Raw genomic sequence first — 18,380 nt, 5'->3', positions numbered from 1 at the left:
GTGTTTAATGGGAGGAATCAAAGCGATGTTATGCCTTCCTCCCATCAGAGTGCTATGTCTTACTCAAAAGAAAATCTTTTTACTGCCTTCTGCCTTTGTTTAGGCTGAAAGTGAAGAAACCAAGGAGCGTCTGTTTGAATCCATGCTCAGTGAGTGTCGGGACGCCATCCAGGCCGTTCGGGAAGAGCTCAAGCCAGATCAGGTAGGACTCTCAGCTGAGCCACGGGCTCTTGTTCTGGGCTGAGGTCCTCTTCAGTCCGTGTGTCGCATTCTCAGTGCATTGACTCTTAGCCACTGTTGTATTTAGGTGTGGTGATTGGCTAATGAACAACAGAAGCCTCTTCTGGGCTCCATCAGGTTGAGAATTTCTTTTGTCTATCCTGTTTCTCCTAATGGTTTCACGTATTACCTGTTAAAGCTTTGATCTCAAATTCATATCTCCAGGTGGATTTCTCCAGTGCTCCCTTTCTCTAATAATATCACTGTGATTCATTCAGCCATCTAGGCTGAAAACCTCAGAACCATTTCTGTCTCTTTATTCCCTGTCACCAAAAACCCTGTTTATTCTCCCTTTGTAATTTCTCTCACTTCTTGTCCATTCCACCTGTTTCTAATAAGCCCTTTATATTGTGCCTGGACTACCACAAAAGTCTCCTGATTGCTTTTCCTATCTTGGTTTCAGTTTGGTTTTCCAGTCCTTTTTGCCAGAAGACCAGACTGAATCTCTCTAGATCCTATTTCACTGCCTACTTGTGAAAAAAGCCCAGTGATTCTCTGAGGTCTAGAGCAGTGGTCGCTAAACTTCTATGACCATGCACCCCATAAGTAAAATTGAGCATTTATCTCTGATAACATTTATTTATAAATTATATACCTTATTATTCAACTGATTTGTGATTTAGAAAATGTATTAAAATAAAGTTTTTAGAATTGAGATAGATATAAATAGAAGTTCTAGTTTTCTTCTTATACCGTACCCTGAGGGCTGTGTGCACCCTTCTTAAATACCACAGTGTCTAGCAAATACAGTTCAAACTCCTTGAGCTGGTATTTGAGCCTCCGCTGGGTGTTTCTAGCCTGTTTCCAGTGTTGTACTTGGCTGCTTCCCTCTGAGTCTTCTGCCTTAGGCTCTTGTACTCACTGTCTTATTATGCCTGTCCCACTGCAGTGCATTCCTTACACTGTTGTCCTTTCCCCCCTCCTCACACTTGGCTTCTTCCACTCCCTTTTCACCTGTCCAAACGCTGGCTGTCTTTCAAGGTGTGACTCATAGCTCACTGTCTCTGAGAAGCCTGCCTACACCATCCTCGCCCACATTTCTCCATTTTCCGAATATCTGATACTTGCAGCTGTAATTTTTGTTTGATAGTTAATCAAGCATTGCCTTTTTTTAATTAATTAATTAATTTAATTTTGGCCGCATTGGGTCTTCGTTGCTGCACACGGGCTTTCTCTAGTTGCGGCGATCGGGAGCTACTCTTTGTTGCGGTGCGCGAGCTTCTCATTGCAGTGGCTTCTCTTGTTGCGGAGCACGGGCTCTAGGCATGTGGGCTTCAGTAGTTGTGGCACATGGGCTCAGAAGTTGTGGCTCGTGGGCTCTAGAGCACGGGCTCAGAAGTTGTGGTGCATGGGCTTAGTTGCTCCACGGCATGTGCAATCTTCCCAGACCAGGACTCAAACCTGTGTCCCCTGCATTGGCAGGTGGATTCTTAACCACTGCGCCACCAGGGAAGTCCCAGTCAAGCACAGCCTTTTAACATTTTGTGTATTGTTTTATATTTACCTTCTCGTTATATTTTTCTTAAGATTATAAGCATATTAAAAGTAACTATATATTTCTTTAATCATCTGCCGTAGTACCTTCTGTATGAAATATTCAATGAACGTATGTTGGGCTGTAGTCGCGTGTTTCCTCCTCCAATAAGCAGGCTTTATATATTATACTTCCCTTGATTCATTTAGCAGGTACATACAGAGCCCCAGCCTCTATCATTCACTTTGAATTCACAGCAGCTGAATTCAGCAGACACCTCACAGAATGTAATGAATATGGTGATAGCAAGGTGTTCCTGTTGCTGCTGTAACATTACCACAAACTTAGTGGCTAAAAACAACACAAGTATATTATCTTACAGTCCTGTAAGGAGGATGGAAGTCTAAAATGAGTTTGTAGGGCTGCATTCCTTTTGGAAGCTCTAGGAGAGAATCCATTTCCAGTATTCCAGAGAGTGCATTTTCCTGCATTTCTTGCCCGTTGTCCCTTCCTCCATCTTCAAAGCCAGCAGCATAGCATCTTCTCTCCTGTCTGTCCTCTGCTTCAGTCCCAGTATCTTCTCTATATTGTTGACCCTACTGCCTCCCTCTTATAAGGAGTCTATGTTTGTGTTGGCCCCCCGTGGATAATCCAGGCTAATTAAGAGATTCTTAACTTCATCACATCTGTAAGGTCTCTTGCCATGTAAGGTAACATCTTCACAGGTTCCTGTTAGGATGTGAACATCTTTAGAGGCCATTATTCAGCCAGCCACAAAGACAAGAGCTAACAGCACAAGGCATGGAACTTGGGTCTAAGACACAGGTCTTAAAATGGAACCGAGGACCATGGACTGTCTGCCTTAATGCTTTGGGTCTGGACACTGGACGCACTGGACAGGAAGCCTTACTGGCCATTACTCTGAATCCTCTTATTCAAGTCTGGTTTTTAGATGCCAGTGGCAACTGAGTGACCCTGTCATTCTAGAATATATGCAGTAGATCTCTGATATTTGAGGACCCTTAACTTACTAGAGTCTGTGCCTGTATTCCAGGGCACTTGGGGGAACCACACCATTAAATGAGGTGGTCAACCTAGAGGGGTGGGATAGGGAGGGTGGGAGGGAGGGAGATGCAAGAGGGAGGGGATATGGGGATATATGTGTATGTACAGCTGATTCACTTTGTAATACAGCAGAAACTAACACACCATTGTAAAACAGTTATACTCCAATAAAGATGTTAAGAAAAAAAAAAAATCAAGGTGGTCAGAGCCAAGGATAGGATCAGCCATTTTATCCTTACCTTTTCACTTTCTGCAGAAACAGAGAGATTATATCCTTGACGGGGAATCGGGGAAGGTATCTAATCTTCAGTACCTGCACAGGTAAGGGTTGTGATGTTTTTACTTTTTAACGTTGTATGATGTATCTTTGGAACAAAAGAGTATATATAATGTTTATGTACATTATAATTTATTGATACATACTAAAATCTGAATGCATCTATTCGCATTTTATCATATGAGTTTTGAATTTGTATATTATTCTAATATACTTATAATTTAAAATTTTTATACAGTGTAAGAACTAGAATACAGCCAATAATTTTGAAGCTCCTTGTGGCCCCACCCTTGCTGATTCCTCCCCCTCTTCTGGAGCTAACCACTGTCCTTCCCATGCCAAGCTCCTAGAGTGACTCTCTGCTGTGTTCTGAATGTTTTACATTGTCCCTTTTATATTTGAGTTCAATTTCAACTCAAGTTTAATTCCACCTGGAGTTTATTTTTGAGTGAGGTAAGGATCTATTTCACCTTTTTCCATGAGGATAATGGATTATTCCAGTGTGTGATTTATTGACTGTTCTGTCCTTTCCCCACTGATCTGCAGGAATACATTCCATTTTCTCCTTGCGCGCTCTTTTTTTCTGGACTCTCTTCTGCTCTGCTGATTTATTTGTGTGTACTAACACAGCACAATGATTTACTATAACTTTATCATAAGTCTTGGTATCTGGTCGAGCAAGTTTTCCCCACTAGGTTTCTCCTCAGGCATATCTTGACTGTTTTTCTCCCTTTGCTCTTTCATATGCATTTTTAAATCACCTTGTCAAGTTTAAATTTTTTAAGAGGTGAATCATTTTGTTTCACAGAAGAAAGGAGGGAGAGTGACATTTTTCGAACTTCCTGGGGAGAAATAAAATTCCACTTCTCCTCAGATTCTCTTTCCATGTGACCTTGAAATTTTAATTTCTTAGTCACTGCTTATAAGTTTTTAGTGAACCTGGCTGTATTTTCAGTCATTCCCGTGCCCCCCGCCCCTCTTTTATAAAAAAAGCAAAACCATAAAAGCTCCTCTCCCTGCCTTAATCTCCATTCTTAGGGGACTTGGTGTTATGTGAATGTCAAATTGACTGCTAGATGACTCGGGTGCACAGAATATCAGCCAGAACGGCCCTTAGCCGTCTTCTGCTTCAACAACCTAAGGAGAAAGATGAGGCTCCAGGAGGTTAGGGGACATGTTGGTAGTTAACAGCCACAACAAGGCAGAGGCAGTTGATCAACTTCCTAATCTTGAAAAACCCAGAGAGTTTCAGCAGGGCTCAGGAAACTTTCAAATTGTGAAGCCTCTTGCCCTTGGATCCATTCTCCCACCTCCACATGTGGCTAGTGTCAGGATCATAATCAGTTAGGATCGGAAGCCAGCTTTGGGGTAAATTGAAGTCGAGAATCGGGTAGCTCTTGTATTTTAATAAAACTCTTGTATTTTAATAAAGATGTATCTGGACTCCTACTCTGAATAATAGTTACTTTGAGAGTTTGATTTTTCTACAGAGCTTTAGAAAAAACCATCTCATGACCTTTCCTCCCATTTCTCAGAAGCATCCACTTTTGGGAATTCCCTGATGGTCCAGTGGTTAAGACTGCGAGCTTCCACTGCAGGGGATGTGGGTTCAATCCTTGGTCGGGGAACTAAGATCCCACAATCTATGCGATGTGGCAAAAAAAAAAAAAAAAAAAGGCAGCAGCAGCCACTTTTAATTCTTTTTTTTTTTTTTTTTAATATTTATTTGGTTGCACTGGGTTCTAATTTCGGCAGGCGGGCTCCTTAGTTGTGGCACGCGAACTCTTAGTTGCAGCAAGCGTGTGGGATCTAGTTCCCTGACCAGGGATTGAACCCATCCCCCCTGCGTGGGGAGCATAGAGTCTTACTCACTGTGCCACCAGGGAAGTCCCTACTTTTAATTCTTTTAACAAATTCTTTTGGTATTTACCTCCATGTCTCTAAATAACATGCGTTTTGTTGCTACTTGTTGATTTTTGGCTTTCAGCATTTCTTACCACTTTCCCCTACAGCCTTCTCTCACCGATTGTACTCCCACTCTTCACCCTGACCCCTCTTGACTTCCCATCTGACTCCTACACAGGCTTCTTCATTTCCAATGCCATTAAGTTAATTAATTAATTAATTATTTTGCCGCACCGCACAGCATGTGGGATTCTAGTTCCCCGACCAGGGATCAAATCCGTGCCCCCTGCAGTGGAAGTGCAGAGTCCTAACCACTGGACCATCAGGGAAGTCCCGATTTTAATTTCTAAGAGCTCATTTGTGTTCTTTGAATATTATTTTAAAACAGTGTCTCATTCTAACTTCACAACCACAAAGTCTTCACTTATCTTTCTGAAATTATTAATAATAGTTGTCTAAAGTTTTCTTCTCCCTACAAAGTTTGGTTCTTCCAAGTTGCTTTTTTTTCCCTTCTCAGTCTTGGCCCCTCCTGTCTTATTAGAGGTTTTCCTTAAGTGTCTGGTGATCCTTGTTCATCCACTCCTATTAATGACTGTGTCTTGTCTGTTGGGAGCTCTTGCATGGAGCTCCTCAGCTGTGGTTTCACTGTAGGCGCTCTGGGTCTGCGCTTTCACTGAGGACCCTGAGTCCAGAATCTTGAAGGGTTTTTTTTTCTTGGGCTGGTCAGATCCTCAGCATATATCAGGCTGTTCTTATTCTGGAAGCCGAGTAGGAGAAGAATGCTAGGAGGTCAGCCCTCAGAACTTGACAGTCTCTTAACCCCCCTGGTTCATTGTGGAGCCCCTGACCTCAGCTGTGCCTGTATCCCCTGTCCCCAGGCCTCTTTTATATCCTCCCTCTCCCAGGATGCCTCCAGCCTCTGCCACAGTAAGATGGGGATCTAGAGGCCTAAACACTTCTTAAGTAGACTTAAATAGTTACCATGTTTTTAATCGCCAAATATTAAAGGACTTTCCAGATGGTACAGTTAAAATAAGCAGGCATCACTCATAGTCTCCGGTATATACACACATTTAATATGCATAACCCTCCAAAGAGACTGTCCCTCAGTATTTTCTGAGACGAGAAGGTCATCAGCGGAGCAGGAGCAGCTGCCGTGCATGTGTGCTGTCCTTGTAGTGTGGGCCAGGCGGGTAACCGGTCCTTGTTCCAGGAACTAGCTTGCCATCCATTAGTCATCTTAAGGACCAGCAGTGTCCTCTGAAATTAGTAGCTCTCTGGCTCTTTAATAAAGATACAGAGAGGGGCTTCCCTGGTGGCGCAGTGGTTGAGAGTCCGCCTGCCGATGCAGGGGACGCGGGTTCGTGCCCTGGTCCGGGAAGATCCCACATGCCGCGGAGCGGCTGGGCCCGTGAGCCATGGCTGCTGAGCCTGCGCGTCCGGAGCCTGTGCTCCGCAACGGGAGAGGCCGCAATAGTGAGAGGCCCGCGTACCACAAAAATAAAAAAAAATTTAAAAAATAAAGATACGGAGGATATAATTCAAGCTAAAATCAGATTTTGTCATAAGGTTTCATTACTGGTCCCCTGCAGTTAGCCACTGAACAGCAGCCAGAATTGAAGGCCCTTGGAGTTTGAGGCCCAGGCCTGACAGCCCTGCGATATGACACCCCCTCACCCCCATAATCCCCTAGGGCGGTCCCAGCTTGTGGTCCAGTGCTCTTCTCGAACATCAGCTTCCCTCATCATAACCTGAGCTGACATGTGGTCCATTCCAGCTACCTGACTTACATCAAGCTGTCAACAGCAATCAAGCGGAATGAGAACATGGCTAAAGGCCTGCAGAAGGCGGTGCTGCAGCAGCAGCCGGAGGACGACAGCAAGCGCTCCCCCCGGCCCCAGGACCTGATCCGGCTCTATGACATCATTCTTCAGGTGACCCTGGAGGGCTGGGAGTGCAAGAGCCTGTCCTGTGTTTGTGTTGGACACAAATGACTGAGCTTTGCATAGCAAAAGGGCTGTGACAGCCAGGAGCTGTTAGTGTCTTGATAAAAGACAGAGGTCTTGGGCTTCCCTCGTGGCTCAGTGGTTGAGAGTCCGCCTGCCGATGCAGGGGACACGGGTTCGTGCCCCGGTCCGGGAGTATCCCGCGTGCCACGGAGCAGCTGGGGCCGTGAGCCATGGCTGCTGAGCCTGCGCGTCCAGAGCCTGTGCTCTGCAACGGGAGAGGCTATAGCAGTGAGAGGCCCACGTACCGCAAAAAAAAAAAAAAAAGACAGAGGTCTTGTTTTCATGCCATTTCAGCCATCCGTGAGCCCAATATTCAGACGTGTTGGTGTGTAAACACTTGTAAACCACAGGTATTCACTGAGCACTTCCCCTGTGCAGGGTGGTCTCCCGCATGCTGTGGAGCGTCCTGGGACCTGAGGCCACTCTGCCTCGGCCCACTGGGAGCTCGCCAGTGAGTAAGGTTGTGAGACACATCTGCCTTATTCGTGTAGATGCCACAGTAGTGGGCTGTCTGAAATGAGAGTTCAGAGCCGGAGAAATGCCCTCTAGCTGAGAGGGTCCAAGAAGTCTCTGAAGGAGGTGGAGTGTGACTGGGAGAGAAAGGACACGTGGGCTTTCAGTGTCAGAGAGGAGGGTGGAGGTGACACCAGATGTGGCTGCTGCTGAGTCACGCGTCACAGACTTTTTCCCGTTACTTGAAGCCTAGACTCTTCCGTTTTGCCCATGTCTATTCTCACAAGTCTTCTGTCAGACGATCAGTGCGAGGTCTCCTCTTCATGAGTTTTCTTGTTGCATCTGTTGTGCAGAATCTGGTGGAATTGCTCCAGCTTCCTGGCTTAGAGGAGGACAGAGCCTTCCAGAAAGAGATCGGCCTTAAAACTCTGGTCTACAAGGCTTACAGGTAAGTTCCTGTGGGACAGACAGGGCTCCCCTCTACCATCCCGTGGTTCTAGAAGCCTTGGGAGTATGTCCCTGGAAGGTTGGGTATGTGATCAGAGAGCAGTTAGCCCAGCGTGTTCAAGGGAAGTTTCGGGTTGTGGCTGGGAGTTTCCAGTGCAGTTTTGCTCTTTGGAAAGGTTTGGGGAGCTGGAAAGCACATACATTACCTGTCTTCTCCCTTCCCTTTCCTCCCTCCTCCCAGTGGAAAAGGGATAAGTGTTGGAAAAAGCGTTAATTAGCAGAACCAGAGCGGCTGATTCAGGAAAACTGAACTGAGTTGGGAGAAAGCTCAGTGTCTCAGTTTCTTACATGCACCGTGCTATTTGTAACGTGGGAGTGGACTGTGTAGCAACATGGGGTCTGGACAGAATGGCTCAGTAGAGCCCTGAGTGCTTTTGCCCTTCCTTTTCTGGCCCGCATGCCCCTACGCTCTCTGGCTCCTGTCAAAAGCCAGCAGCGCTCAGGTTCTGTTGATCCCAGCAGAGTAATTTCTGTTAGGAAGAGGTTTGTTTCTTTGGATTTGGTTTTTGAAAGACATGAGCAGAGGTGAATGGTTGCGACCTAGATGTGTGGGCAGTTGTGGGTGGGATTTATATCTGGGCAGCATCCCACCTTCCTGCCTGTCTCCAGCTTCCTCCCTGTGCCTTTTGGGAATTGCCTCTTTTTTGCAGAGTCAACAGTAAGTAAAAGACAGTGGGTCAGCTTTGGACCTACCCTTGTCGGCTCCAATTTCGGGGACAAGTCTGCAGGTTAGGCTGGCAAACTGGAACAGTGAGAACGGTGGGATCTCCCATCCCAGGCAGTGAGCCTGAGGTTAAGAAACTTTACAACTTATTTAGCCTAAACAGCAAGGAAAGCCTTGATCTTGGGTGATTTTTGCTTAAGAACACTGTGGCTCTTTCATTCCCCATCAGGTGTTTCTTCATCGCTCAGTCCTATGTGCTGGTGAAGAAGTGGAGCGAAGCCCTTGTCCTGTACGACAGGGTCCTGAAGTACGCAGATGAGGTGAATTCTGATGCCGGAGCCTTCAAGAACAGCCTAAAGGTGAGCTGTTGTTCTCTCCTGTTTTCCAAGCCCTGAGCACTTTTGCTGTGAGGCTGCCACGCCTTCCCAGACTGGTCCTGCCTGGTCAGCCATGGCATGTGGTACATCCCTGAGTGCCCAGGAGCTGCGGAGTGCAACTCATGGCAGCATTCCAGGCCCGAAGAGGACTCGGGTACTAAGAGGGACAGCCTTCCTGTGGTTAAAACAACCCTGAAATACTATTCTCAGACTCGGCTACATGTTGGAATTGCCTGGGAAGATTTTTAAAAGGTGGATGTCCAGATTCCACCCTCAGAGATATTGGTTCTAATTGGTGTGGGATCTGGTATGAGCATTGGGATCTTTTAAGCCCCTCAGTTATTCTAATGTGTAGCCAAGTTGAAAACCACTGGTGAAGCCTTTCCACACAATGTGTGCCTGGACCAGCAGGAGCAGCATTTGGGAGTTTGCTAGAAATGCAGGTTCTCAGTCCCCACCCCAGGCCTGCTGAGTCAAAAGCGCGTTTTGGCAAGACCCCCAGGTGACTTGCGTGAGACCCGCAGGTGACTTGGGTAAGACCCCCAGGTGACTTGGGTAAGACCCGCAGGTGACTTGGGTAAGACCCCCAGGTGACTTGGGTAAGACCCGCAGGTGACTTGGGTGAGACCCCCAGGTGACTTGGGTAAGACCCGCAGGTGACTTGGGTAAGACCCCCAGGTGACTTGGGTGTACATCAAAGCTTACATGCTGATCTGGTTTGATGTAGTGATTGTTGAATGGCAGCTAGCTTTTTAAGCTTGTGGACTGCTGTGAGGTTATAGATTCTTAAAGCACTGGTCCAAGGAATCCATGTATATTTTATAAGTAGAGACTGTTTAGAAAAGCGGGCTAGGGTCACTGTTCCTAACATTGTCACAGCCAGTGTGAGAGGGGCTGCTGGTGGGGCACTTGTTTCTGCTTGGAACAGCCCTGGGCTCGGGGGTGGAGGAGAACTCTGGTTTCTGCTTTCGGAGAGCTTGTGGTTTTGCTGCAGCCGTGGGACTTGCATAGTACCCACCTATGAATACAGAAGAAGATAGAGGGCGAGGGCAGAGAAATAGGAAGGAGTACGTGGGAGGCGGCTGTGGGCAGAGGGTGGGCTGGCGAGTGTAGCAGTGTCATCTCTTAGGGTGTCGTTGGAATGTGGAGACAAACCAGTGCGGATGGCTTATCTCCGGAGAGAAGTAAGAGGCATTTTACAAAAGCCCATCTGACCTAATGTGACGGCTGGTTTCAGGGGAAAGTGTTAGGGAACAGAGGCCTAGGGGATTCAGCAGTATCCAGACCTAGTCAGATCTTTCCCAATTTGCCGAGTAAGAGTCTGAGGCAAGAGAGTGGCATTGCCCTTGTAGAAGGGGTCAGTGGGTAGGGGCTTAGGCCCTGGAGCCAGCCGCCCTAGTTCTGAGGCCCTGCCCTACTGCCACTGGGAATGTGACTGGACACGTTCTTTGGCCCCTCTGTGCTTTAGTCTTCTCATCTGTAAAATGCAAGTACAAACTATCTCAGGATTATCGCGAAGGTGGACAGTTATGTGAACTGCTTAGAGCAATGCCTGGCACATGATGCATTTAGTGTGTGATTAACATTAATATCGTGCTTGTTGCCGTCATTATTTCCAGGCAGTATTACTTAAGCCATGGCGTAGATTTCTCCCTTTGAAACAGGCTAGTTTTTGTGTGTTGTTTCTTTTAATAGGGAGACCATTTTAAAAAGTCTAAAATTCATGAAAATACCAGTGGGGTCACTTAGCTCAGGTTAGTGTGGTGCGCTTCTCCGGCCTGACTCCAGCTCACGAGTCCCCGTTTTCCACATTGTTACAGGACCTGCCTGACGTGCAAGAGCTCATCACGCAAGTGAGGTCGGAAAAGTGCTCTCTGCAGGCGGCCGCGATCCTGGGTGAGCCGCCTGCCTGTTCTCTGCGGCCTGTCTTCTCAGACTCCCCTTCACTGCTGCTCCTCTTCTCTCCCACCCCCTATGCCACTGTTTTAAGATTGAAAGGGCTGTTTGGGTTAATCTGTAAGTAGTTTTTTCCTGCCATTCCTTCTGCCCCGTTGAGGCATCAGGTTATGTGGAAGAATTTAGAGGAACGCTGTTGTGCTGTCCGTTCTGCCTATCCGTGTCTCTTGCATTCAAGGTGCTTGCTTCGCTGGGCTGACCACATTGGTTCTGGGCTTAGTTGTCTGTTATCTGCACTGCTTCTCTCTGAGTTTGGACTCAGGAGGGAGAGGGCTAACTCCCCACAGATCCGCTACTTTTGCTCTTAGGATTTAGAACCCAGACGTGTGATAGGTGTCCATTCGTGACTATAGTGTGTTATAAGTCCCTGTTCTTACTGAATCCTGTGAAACTTTCAGATACAAATGATTCCCACCAAACAGAGACCTCTTTTCAAGTCAAGGACAATAAGGTGAGTCTGGGCTGTGGCTTTTGAGGAATAAAAAGGATTCATAACTTATTAGGAACGTGTACTCATTTGTAGGACGAGGACCCTAAATCTCTAAGTGAGCACCCTGCCTCCCTCCCTTCTTTTACTCAGGACCTGAAAGCTGCCTATGTGAGATTTGTCAGGTGTCATCTAGATGGTCCCAAATGGAGTTAGGAACCTGCTGTGTGCCCTGGCTACGAGCTCTGACTCGGACATCGGACAGGCTTACACCTCAGTCCCAGCCCACCTCTCCCAACCCCTCTAGATTTCAGTGACTTTCAATTATAAAACGAGGACATGATAGCCCCTCATAGGAGGTTTGTGGGGATCGAGTGAGATAGCACATATGAGCTCTGAACTGGGTGCTCGGCCCATAGTGAATGTTCCACCAGTGGGCTGTGATTAACATCTGGGTTCTTGCTTTTGGTTTGACTTCCAGCCCCTGGTCGAACGGTTTGAGACATTCTGCCTGGACCCTTCCCTCGTCACCAAGCAAGCCAACCTCGTGCACTTCCCGCCGGGATTCCAGCCCATCCCATGCAAGCCTTTGTTCTTTGACCTGGCCCTCAACCATGTGGCTTTCCCACCTCTTGAGGACAAGTTGGAGCAGAAGACCAAGAGTGGCCTCACTGGATATATCAAGGGCATCTTTGGATTCAGGAGCTAACCAGGCTTTTCCTTGGGGGCAGGGGGAGATTCTGACTCTTAATCTGTATTGTGAGAAAACCCCAGCAGCTTCCATGATATTAAATCCAGGTCTGCATTGGCCCAGGGCAGAAGTTTAACATCCTCAACCCTGCATTCCTATGTCTTGTGTGTTTGTACACTTCCATTCTTAACCAGGGTGCTAGAAGGGCACCCTGTTGTCTTCTGATAAATATGTGTGGGGTCCTGTGTCTGTCCCCTGCAGGAGGGGCCCCTGCCATCTGGTCTCATGTGAGCCTTTGGTCAGTAATGTGGTCGTGGGGGTCCACACCAGGCACAGATTGGGGCTGGGAATGTTCTGTCGTGTTTCTTCAGTCCCATGGATTTGAAATGAACTCATTCTTGCTGTGAGCATCCAGAATCCCTTGAAGAGTTTGTCCGTGACTAGGAAGCATTGGCAGCCTTACTCCCCTTCACCTCCCAGTGAAAGTTAAGAAGTTTCAGAACAAGCAAAGAGCTCTATTTTTAGAAGAAATATGTTACGCTCAGAAATAATGAAAACAAATCTTATATTAAAAGGCGAAGATGCTGGACACTGTGCCTGTTCTTTGCACATCCTCATTCACGTCTGGGCCCAGCTCTCTCCTCGGGAACCTTGTTGCGAGATCCTGTCGTCATGTGGATCCTGACTTCCTGGCAACGTGGGTGTGTCTGATGCCTGATAAGAGCGATAGAGGCACTGTTTCTAGAGTTCCCAACCTGCAGTTTTTAGATGCCATTGTATTTTCATCACTTCCCTTCCTTACCCTTTATTTTTTCTTCGTCACTCATTTTTATTTCTATTATAGTATCAATAATAGGAGTCACAAAAGTAATGTCAGAAAGCAAGGAATAAAAGTGACTTAAACATGAGATGCATGAAACCCTCTGTGGGCTCAGAGGTGCCTCTGTTTTCCCAGTGAGCTGCAGAGGAAATCGCCAGAAGTTAGGAGAGGGTGGTGGGAAGACAGATCAGATGTGTCTCAGACTTGAGCGTTGGCAGGGGCTTTCAAGATGCTCAGAGATAAGAACTCTTCTCCCTCCAGCATTTGACTTGGGTCAGAGAGTCTCAGGAAGCTGATCTTTTTTAATTTTAATTGAAAGTTTTATCATTTCATCATCTGTGCCATGCAATTTAGGGGTATCTTTCTTTTCCTCTCTCCCTACCTCCTTCTGAGGGTACAGCACAGATGATCTTAGGTTGAGGTCCTGGATTTTGGTCCTGAAGGCCCGATCAGTGTTCCTAATGGGCTGGGGGAGCGCCGGGGCCCTTTGTTCTCTTCCTCACCCTCGTCCCGCTCTCCAGTGCGCTTGGCAGCACCGGGGCTGTGGTCCAAGGTTCTTCATCTCCCTCGCCTCATTCTCACGCTGACCTGGGCTACAGCCACAGCTGGGATGTCCTCCAGCGTCAGGAAGCCAGTTTGAGGCCCCACTGTGCAGGCGGTCCTCCAGTCTGCTTGTGCCAGTGTCTGTGGCGCTGTAGGGGTGTGGCCGGGGCTGGAGAAGCTCCGTCTGTCCTCATCTGGGAAGATGTCCCTTTGTCTTGCTCACAGTAAGTCCTTCCAGCCCTTCCTACTCTCTTTAGAGTGCCGGCATACGGGGGCGGGGGGAGCCAGAATCCCGGGTCGATCATTTTGACTGAAGATTTTCTAAGCTTTCTCTTTCTCATGAAAAAGAAACACCAGAAGTTCCCCTCCACCTGGTGTCCCTGCTGGCTGCTCTGAGTAGCAGTGACTGTCGTCAGCCAGTAAGGCCGTGACAAGACGTGATTAGTATCAAAACGCATATTTACCTAAGAAGAAAGACCTGGCAGGGCCGAGGTCTCACTTAGCTCACACATCTCTTCACCTGGAATCCCCAGTCGTTGAACAGGCTGTGTTATGGGGGACAGGACGCCGGAAGCAGGACCCCATCCTGTCCTCAGGCCTGGGAAGCAGCTATTGCAGCTCATGGGAACGGGTTCAGAGTCAGGCCCAGGGAGCAGCACTTTTCGCTGGATGGGTTTGCAGAGGCCGCCCGGCGCTTCCTTCCTGGGGAGCGGAGGGCAGGGAGGTCTGCCGGCGTGAGGAGGGGTTGTGAACAGTCAGTCGCTTTGCTTTGGCTGGGTCCTGCTGTTTCGGCTCTCGTCCCTCCCACAGGATGGGATGTGGCGCGGTCAGCAGGATTTGACCCTGGAAGAGTCTTCTGTCTCCCCAGATCCAGAGAGGAGGAGGGCAAGCTCAGTTGAGTCTACGTTTTTTAGAACATGCCTGAGGGCTGCTGTGTTAATGGTTTTTATCTTCTTACCTGTTGCGTGGTGATGGTCTTGATCTGCAGAAATGTTAGAGTTCAAAGCTCCACGAGGTGAAAGCTCTGCGTACAGACTTAGAGAATGAATGCGGAGCCTTGGATGGGAAAGACATGATTTGGCCAAGTTCGTTATCCTTAACTCTGCTGGTTCTGTCAGAAAAAGCAACGTAAGGCAGTTGGAGCTGGACAGGCTCTCCACTGTTCATGGATGTGCGTATGGTGTTTTCCTTTCCATATGCATTGTTTCGCTGTACTCTCCAGTTTTCCTTTTTTTTTTTAAGTCTTTATTGAATTTGTTACAATATTGTTTCTGTTTTATGTTTTGGTTTTTTGGCCCTGAGGCATGTGGGATCTTAGCTCCTGGACCAGGGATCTAACCCGCAACCCCCTGCATTGGAAAGCGAAGTCTTAACTACTGGACCGCCAGGGAAGTCCCCAGTTTTCCCTTTGACTAGATGAGAATTCTTGGATTCCCTGTTTGAAATGAAACAGTGCCAGGCTTCGTTCCATCCCTTTCCTCTGGTGGCAACCTGAGCCTTTCACCGTGGCCAGGAGGTGACAGCCTGTGGTGGCAGTGCACCTGTCCACCCACAGTGGCCCTGGCCCTTCGCCAGTCTTTCCTCCCACAGCTGAGGTGATGGCCTCCCCCTTCCCCCAGCCAGGAGAGGACACGCGACTTCAGGAGCTCCAAGGTGGGCACTGCGCTCGCTCTGCCTGTTCACTGTCATCGCCGTGGCAATGCTGATCCTTCACACGCTCGGCATCAGTGTACACAAAAGCTAATCGACCGCGGATCTCTAAACATGTTGCCGTCTACAGCTTTGAGAAGCTTGGAATCTTCAGAGGTCTAGGAAAATGTCCAAAGATAGCAAAAATATGTGTTGGTTCTAATTTGTTTTGGAAGACACTTGTTGCTACAGAGGAGATGGAAACCAGATTTAGCTGTAAAGTTTATCGATGTTCCAAGCAAAGAGATAAATTGGAAACTGCCTGCATCCTGACAACGCCAACTGGAAGAGTGGCCTGTGGTTCTGTGAGATGCTGGAGACACTGTGCACAGGCGGGAGGGCACGAATGACCAACACGGCCCCGCGCTGCCCGGGATCTGCCCTCCGTGTGAGCACCAAGTGTTCGTGAGCCGTATTGTTAGCTGGTACAAGTTAAAATATAACTTCAGCTCATGAATACTGATGGAACACTTATGGGAACCTTTTAATCAACCTTTCTGAGCTGCTCAGGTTTGGTTTTGATGCTTTTGTTCTGGGGGCAGGATCCTGGCGGCTCTATCAGAGTCTGTGTCACGCTGGGGCCGAGACCTGCAGATCTCTGAGGCAGGGCGCACTGCTTTCCTCCCTCGGCCGCACCCACTGTGGTGATTTTAATTGTGTTGGAAAGGGGAGCCTTGCTACTCTCTGGTCCCTCTTTTCAGCAGATGGTTTTGTTCACCTCCGTTAGCTGCAACTATGTGTCCTCACGCTCAGTGTGCGGTTGAATGACCCCTTGGAAAAGAACCACGTTCTTTCTGTTGGGCTGAACTTTTCCCAGGGACCTTCCGGCAGGAGGCAGTGCAGTTACAACGGGCAGGTAACTGGTCCCTGAAAGCTGGTGACGTTCGTGAGCTCTCACTCATCTTGGAATGGAAGGAAGGTAGGGGTCATCCCCTGGAAGATGGGGTCATCTGGTTCTCTGCCATGCAGAGGGCTTGCTTAGTACCAATAGGCCCTTGACAAATGAATTTCCTTCCCTTTGCTCCCCCACGGATGGAGCTGGCATTAGAACACCATGCTTCTCCCTCCACTGCTGCCTACAGGCCACCTTCACACCTGAGCCCTGTCCTGGCGCCTTGCAGAGGGAGCCCCTGCCTAGGTAGGACTGAACTCGTAGAACAGTCTCTTCTCCTAGCTGTAGCCATGCAGCCTGAGCCCAGGGTCCAGGCTGCTGTGCACCAAGCTGGTGGGGCCAGCACAGCTGATAGGTGAGGAGAGCCTTCCGCTTATAGCCGGCCTCCTCCCTGCTCCTGGCAGGCCCCACTGTCTTCTTCCTCTTCCCTCCCCAGAGCCGAGTCCTGCTAGGTCTAAGCAGTGTCATTAGGACAGCAGGCTGAGTGTAATGAGCTGCTCTTGTGTGCTTTCCAATTTCCTGGCAACAAAGACTGATTAGGAAGGCCTACCCCCCAGCTATAAAGACTTATTCGTTCTTTCATTTTTTTGTTTGTTTTATAAATCTTTCTTCCACAGACCATTGAACGGGGTTTGGTGCAGCTGAACCCCTGCTGCTTCAGTACAGACAATGTAACTCTCTCCCAGCTGCTGTGCTGGGCTGTTGACCTTGTGAGGGACATGGCTAAGCCACCTCCATTAAACCTGAACTTTTCCACAATAGGGCTGCAGGTCCCCAGACCTGGCTATTAAAGGCTAGCCGTTGTCTTCAAGGTGACAGGCCCAGAGCCATTGGGCAACTCGGGGAGACCTGGAGGCGCCACAGTGTCTGAGTGAGAGTGGGCGGGCTGCAGGCTTCTGGAATGCAGGCATGGCTTGTGCCAGCAGGCTGCTGCTATGGCCCAGAGGTGTGGGCTGTACCAGCACTGGTCCCACAGGTGAACTGGGGCCAACTACTGTTGCCCAAGGGTAGGGAAAGAGAACCACTCCTAGGGAGGGACAGATAGCCAAGACATCCTTGGCCTTGCCCTCCCAGCCAACTCGGGACCTGGGCTCTCCTGAGGTCCCCTCTGTGTTCTCCCTCTTGCCACCTAATATGGGGAACCCTATTCTCACAATACGGGCTGGACTGGGTGGTTGGTTTGCTTGAGTTGCTTCCTTTAGACTCTCTATAAAAGGCCCAGAAGGAATAGCCAGCCCCGTTTTCTGCCCGCTCTGTGCTAGATGGGCAAGCCACGGTCTCCAGGCCAACCTTCAGTATTTCTTTTTATCCGGCTTGCTGGGCAGACTTGGCAGCCAAGAGAGCCTCCTCCAAACTGCCCAGTGGATTCCTGTGGCCACAGCCCCTTCCTCCCCCAGCACCTGTGGACAGAAGGAGGCCCATCCCCGAAGTCCCCACCCCACCAGCCCTTGTCCACTCCGCCCAGCCGGTGAAGGCACCTGGCTCCTCAGCCGGCCAGGGAAGCGTAAGGCAAGAGGGGTTCCAGCTGGCTCGGCTCCGGGGGCCTGGCAGCAGAGCTTTTGTACAGACAGAGGGCAGTTTCCTGAGATGGCAAAGCTTGTCCTGATCAGGGAGCATATGGAAGCCTGACAGGTTACAGTTCCCAGGGAAGAGTAGGCAGTTGCCGCCATCTGCTTCAGCAGGGAGGAGAATGCCCCTCCCTGCAGGACCCCGTGAGCTGGAGGAGAGAGTGGGTACCTTAAGCCCTGGCACACTATCCAAGCTGCCACCCTGTTGCCTAGCTGCATGCATGCATGGCAGCCTCAGAGCCGGGAGCTACACTGCTTTCAGCTCTGATCTGCCCTTCTGCTCCGGGCTCGGTCCCCACGAGCTGTGAGTGGCCCACATCACGGGCCTGGAAGCGCCAGGCTGGGGCATGTGAATGAGTTGCCACAGTGCTGGAAGGAGGTTGGGGACCCATGGATCTCAAACCTCTCAATCCACAGGGCGGGTAGCAAGTCCAGGCGAGGGGAAGGCCTCATGGACGGGACAAGAAGCCAGGTCCTGGGACTCCTTTCTGGTTCAAAGGGAGGAGGCCTGGGAAGGCTGAAACGGGTCACCCAGTCTGGCTTCTGGGTCAGAGCTGTCTGATAGAATTACAATGTGAGCCAAAAACGCAAGCCTTATCTGTAATTTTAAATTTTCTAGTAGCCACATTAAATAAAAATAGCAACACCCGTTCCACCATGTGAGGAAAGCATGAGAATCCATGACCCTGAAGAGGGCCCTCACCCAACCATGCTGGTGCTCAGACCTCAGACTTCCCGCCTTCAGAACTGTAAGCAATAAACTTCTGCTGTTTATAAGCCAAAA

The 18,380-nt window shown here is 48.9% G+C and overlaps 1 protein-coding gene across 1 annotated transcript in view; it reads left to right on the top strand.

Annotated features, from left to right (window-relative positions):
• The window catches only part of SRP68 (signal recognition particle 68), a gene marked incomplete at its 5' end in the record, with an annotated part of 30,115 nt that extends 17,017 nt beyond the window's left edge, over window positions 1–13,098 (top strand). The window contains 8 exons of the mRNA XM_082860332.1: window positions 104–202; window positions 3,075–3,139; window positions 6,778–6,934; window positions 7,816–7,910; window positions 8,863–8,992; window positions 10,831–10,906; window positions 11,365–11,417; window positions 11,875–13,098. Of these exons, the coding sequence (XP_082716458.1) occupies window positions 104–202; window positions 3,075–3,139; window positions 6,778–6,934; window positions 7,816–7,910; window positions 8,863–8,992; window positions 10,831–10,906; window positions 11,365–11,417; window positions 11,875–12,102 (903 nt within the window). The 3' untranslated portion in view covers window positions 12,103–13,098. The remainder of the gene's footprint in view (window positions 1–103; window positions 203–3,074; window positions 3,140–6,777; window positions 6,935–7,815; window positions 7,911–8,862; window positions 8,993–10,830; window positions 10,907–11,364; window positions 11,418–11,874) is intronic.
• Window positions 13,099–18,380: the final 5,282 nt, after the last annotated feature.

Source organism: Leucopleurus acutus (genome assembly GCF_964270905.1).
Source record: "Leucopleurus acutus genome assembly, chromosome: 19".
Classification (NCBI taxonomy): Eukaryota; Metazoa; Chordata; class Mammalia; order Artiodactyla; family Delphinidae; genus Leucopleurus; species Leucopleurus acutus.
This window is presented reverse-complemented; position numbering and strand designations above follow the sequence as displayed.